Source organism: Orycteropus afer, unplaced genomic scaffold (genome assembly GCF_000298275.1).
Source record: "Orycteropus afer afer isolate SDZICR_OR568_19922 unplaced genomic scaffold, OryAfe1.0 scaffold00056, whole genome shotgun sequence".
In the NCBI taxonomy this organism is placed as follows: domain Eukaryota; kingdom Metazoa; phylum Chordata; class Mammalia; order Tubulidentata; family Orycteropodidae; genus Orycteropus; species Orycteropus afer.
In genome coordinates, this window is record NW_006921643.1 from 10,698,020 (window position 1) to 10,701,730 (window position 3,711).

Sequence of the window (3,711 nt, forward strand, 5' to 3'; positions counted from 1 at the left end):
CTGCAGTAGCCCTTCCCTTCCCAGATTAGTGAATACCAATATGATATATATCTGAAACTATAACTAAATATAAAAATATATTAGAAGTTTCATATTTTTAATATTAGATTTTCAGTTTCCTATTACACAAATAATTTGGCCACTTTGAGTAGAAATCAAATTTCCTGTGGCTTAGTAAATATGTAAAGTTTTGCGTTTACAGAAAGTTGGTAAGGTGCACACAGAAAGGGCTACTACAGCTTCTAATTTGTTTAAAATGATAATTCTCAACAGTGGGGAGGAGAAATTCACAAGACGGTGTTAAACTCTATGGCACATGTACGGATGCGTAGTTTTACAAACATGGAAGTCTGACATACAGTTCTAAATCACAGAAATCAGTAGCTGAGCTTTCCTGTACCATCAGGAAAGATAAACCAATTGGTGACAGATGGGAATGTGAAAATGGGTGTCTAGCCACTTTTGCCATATTAGAGACTTGTTTTTTGGGTGAGTTTAGTAAAAGGATTTACTTGGTCTGATTAAAAATCTCTCAGCTGTGTTACAACTGGTTATCTGGAACCTTAACTTTAAAGACATACAAACTACTACAAAAGGTCCTGAAAGACAATTATTTTTCAACTTTCTTGCCTCCTAACCATTTCAGAGATAGGGTGTTAGGTACAAACAGGGCCCCTTGGCAGTTGGTGTTGTTTTTGTTTTTAATTAGTCTTTTGCAACCATCATCCACAGTTCACCAAGCAGGTCATTGGACTAGGTGCTCTATACCAGTTAGGACGGTTAATTTGCACAACCTAAATAATTTTCCACTGAAGCAGATATATACAAAATATGAGCTTTTTTTTGACAAGAATACTGGAGATTTGAGTCAATTTTTGTGGTCTGACAGCTAAGTGCCATCAGGTTAGAAGCACCAACCCATTTTCACACAGAAGATTAATGTTTAGAGTTTATTTAGGAAAGCTATGCACTAGCTGCCCATCTTAAACAGCTGTACAACAGACAACTTGAATACAAAAATTATGTAAGAAAAAAATGAGCAAGCGTAGTTCACTGAATATAAAGGAAATTGTTAAAACCAGACAGTAATAGCTATAAAAGGCACAACTTCCCTTTTCTGATATACACTTGTAAACTTTTTCCAGGTTTCCATGCAGAAATCAAAAATTGCTACCTTAACTATATAGGGAAAATATACCAACAAACAGAAATTTTTATCTAGCCAACTGTGAAAAGTATGAGCAGAAAGTCTGTCGTACAGACCTGGGGCACTGGTGGTTCAGGTGCCATCTTTCTGACACTGGAAACTACCCTACATGATTATTTCTAATTTCTGGGCTACACCAATTCATGAATTCCACTTCCTATTTTTCCCATCACTGGAAAGTGATGACTCAACTGCTTCTGTTGCCACATCTTGGCCCTCTATAAACCACATGTAGTGCGTATTTAAAACAAACAAAATGACAAAAAACGAAAAAGGAAAAAAAAAACCCACTATAGGACAAATTGATAGCTTGTACAATAAAAGCTATAAATTCAACTTTCTTAAGGCAACCTTTCTTATTAAGGCAGTCACTTTTGATGAAACAGAAGTTTTTTGATATTTCCATTTGAATATTTTGATATCTGATTGGTGATGATTTCAGCTAACATCTCTGGGAATTCAATACTCATGGTCTTATCCAAAAATGTTTGGAAGCAATAGTTAAGGAGGTTTTCAACCACCTGCAAGAGAAGGTATAGTAATTATTAGTATTAAAAATTGATCAGGAGTGAGATCTAATGTTGACCTCTATTTTTTTTTTTTTAATATCTGACCTAGAAAACACTCACCTCTACTGGAATTCACCCAAGTAAAAAGATAACCTAGTTAACTAATGGGCGCTCTGGTAGCATAGTGGCTCAGGCACTTGACTGCTAACCAGAAGGCTGGCGGTTCAAACCCACCAGCCACTCCTCAGAAGGAAGGTTGAGCAATCCTACTTCCGTAGTGATACTGCCTTGGAAACCCAAGGAGGGGTCACTATGAGTCGGGGCTGACTCGACGGCAAATAACAACAACAACAACAACAACAGTTAAATAATACAAACACTCAAGTACAAAAGACATTTCCTAATCTTTTTAAGTTGTATGTAGAATTATGAGGAATTGTTTCATGATGAACTACAGCATCATAATATATACGAAGGATACACTGTTCTAATTTTAGAAGCTAATTATACAAAAACAGGCAATTCTATCTTTTTTAAAAAAATAGTGCTATTAGATTCTGTAATAATACAATGTTATATGCATAAAACTAAATGAAATGATATTTTATAACTGGGCTTAGGAAAAATGTGAGTAAAACTAGAGTTCATAAATTCAATTAAAACCATTCAAGTCCACAAAGAGGAGTGGGGGGCTTTGGGGTATATATTATGCACACTCATTAGAACATACTTTAAGTTCCAGAACCAAACCAAACCCACTACCACTGAGTCCATTCTTACTCAAGATGACCCTATAGGAGAAAGTAGAACTGCCTCACAGGGTTTCCAAGGCTGTGAATCTTGACACACACAGACTGCCTGCCTCATCTTTCTCCTGGGGAGCAGCTGTTGTGCTTCAACAGCTGATCCTTTGGTTAGCAGATGAATGAATGGTTACAATGCCACCATAGCTCCTTAAGAAGTTCCAGAAAGTCTTTCCTACATTCGGCTTTATGTTTGCCACTTACATCATGCATGGAGTCCAAGAGCTTTGTCAGTTGATAAAATCGCTGCCAGTTCTGACTGGAGTTTCCTTCCCGTTTGACAATGGCTTTTCCAAGTTCTTTGATATAGGTCATTCTAATTTCATCAAACAGCTCTTGGCTCTTCAAGCCTTCTTTAGGAACTGAAAGGTTAAGATGGAGTCAATTAAAGAATTTTCTTGCATATATGCAGGTAGGTAGGGCATTAAACAGCATGCTTCATAACTCAAAATGACTATCATTCTAAAATACAAGAATGATTTCAAAGAATCATGAAACTTCAGCTAAGAGAATATAGGATAAAATATGGAGGACTTGTTACTGTTAGGTGCCACTGAGTCAATTCTGACTCATAGCGACACTATGTACAACAGAACGAAACACCGCCCAGGCCTGCGCCATCCTCACAATTGTTACGTTTAAGCCCTTGTTGCAGCCACTGTGTCAGTCCACCCTGGCGAGGGTCGTCATCTTTTCCACTGCCCTCTAACTTTACCAACCATGACGTCCTTCTCTAGGGACCAGTTCCTCCTGATAACATGTTCAAAGTATGTGAGATGAAGTCTCACCATCCTAGCTTCTAAGGAGTGTTCTTGTACTTCTTCCAAGGCAGATTTGTTTGCTCTTCTTGCATGCAGCACATGGTATAGTCAATATTCTTTCCCAACACCATAATTCAAAGGCATCAATTCTTCTTCCTTATTAATTGCCCAGCTTCTGCATGCATATGAGGTGATTAAAAATACCATGGCTTGGGTCAGATGCATCTTAGTCCTCAAAGTGGACTTAACCTTGGGTAAATGCCTTCATCGCTTACCTAAAAAATGGAGCTTACCCAAAGCAATCTATACATTCAATGCAATCCCAATCCAGATCCCATCAACATTCTTTAGGGATATGGAAAAAACGATCACTAACTTTATATGGAAAGGAAAGAGACCTCGGATAAGCAAAGCACTACTGAAGAAGAAAA

At 37.5% G+C, this 3,711-nt stretch overlaps 1 protein-coding gene across 1 annotated transcript in view; it reads right to left on the reverse strand.

Moving 5' to 3' along the window:
* Positions 1–1,575: 1,575 nt before the first annotated feature.
* Positions 1,576–3,711, reverse strand: part of NR3C1 (nuclear receptor subfamily 3 group C member 1) — a 164,848-nt gene continuing 162,712 nt past the window's right edge. The window contains exons 7-8 of the mRNA XM_007939072.2: positions 2,724–2,881; positions 1,576–1,728 (exon numbers count right to left, since the gene is read on the reverse strand). Of these exons, the coding sequence (XP_007937263.1) occupies positions 1,576–1,728; positions 2,724–2,881 (311 nt within the window). The remainder of the gene's footprint in view (positions 1,729–2,723; positions 2,882–3,711) is intronic.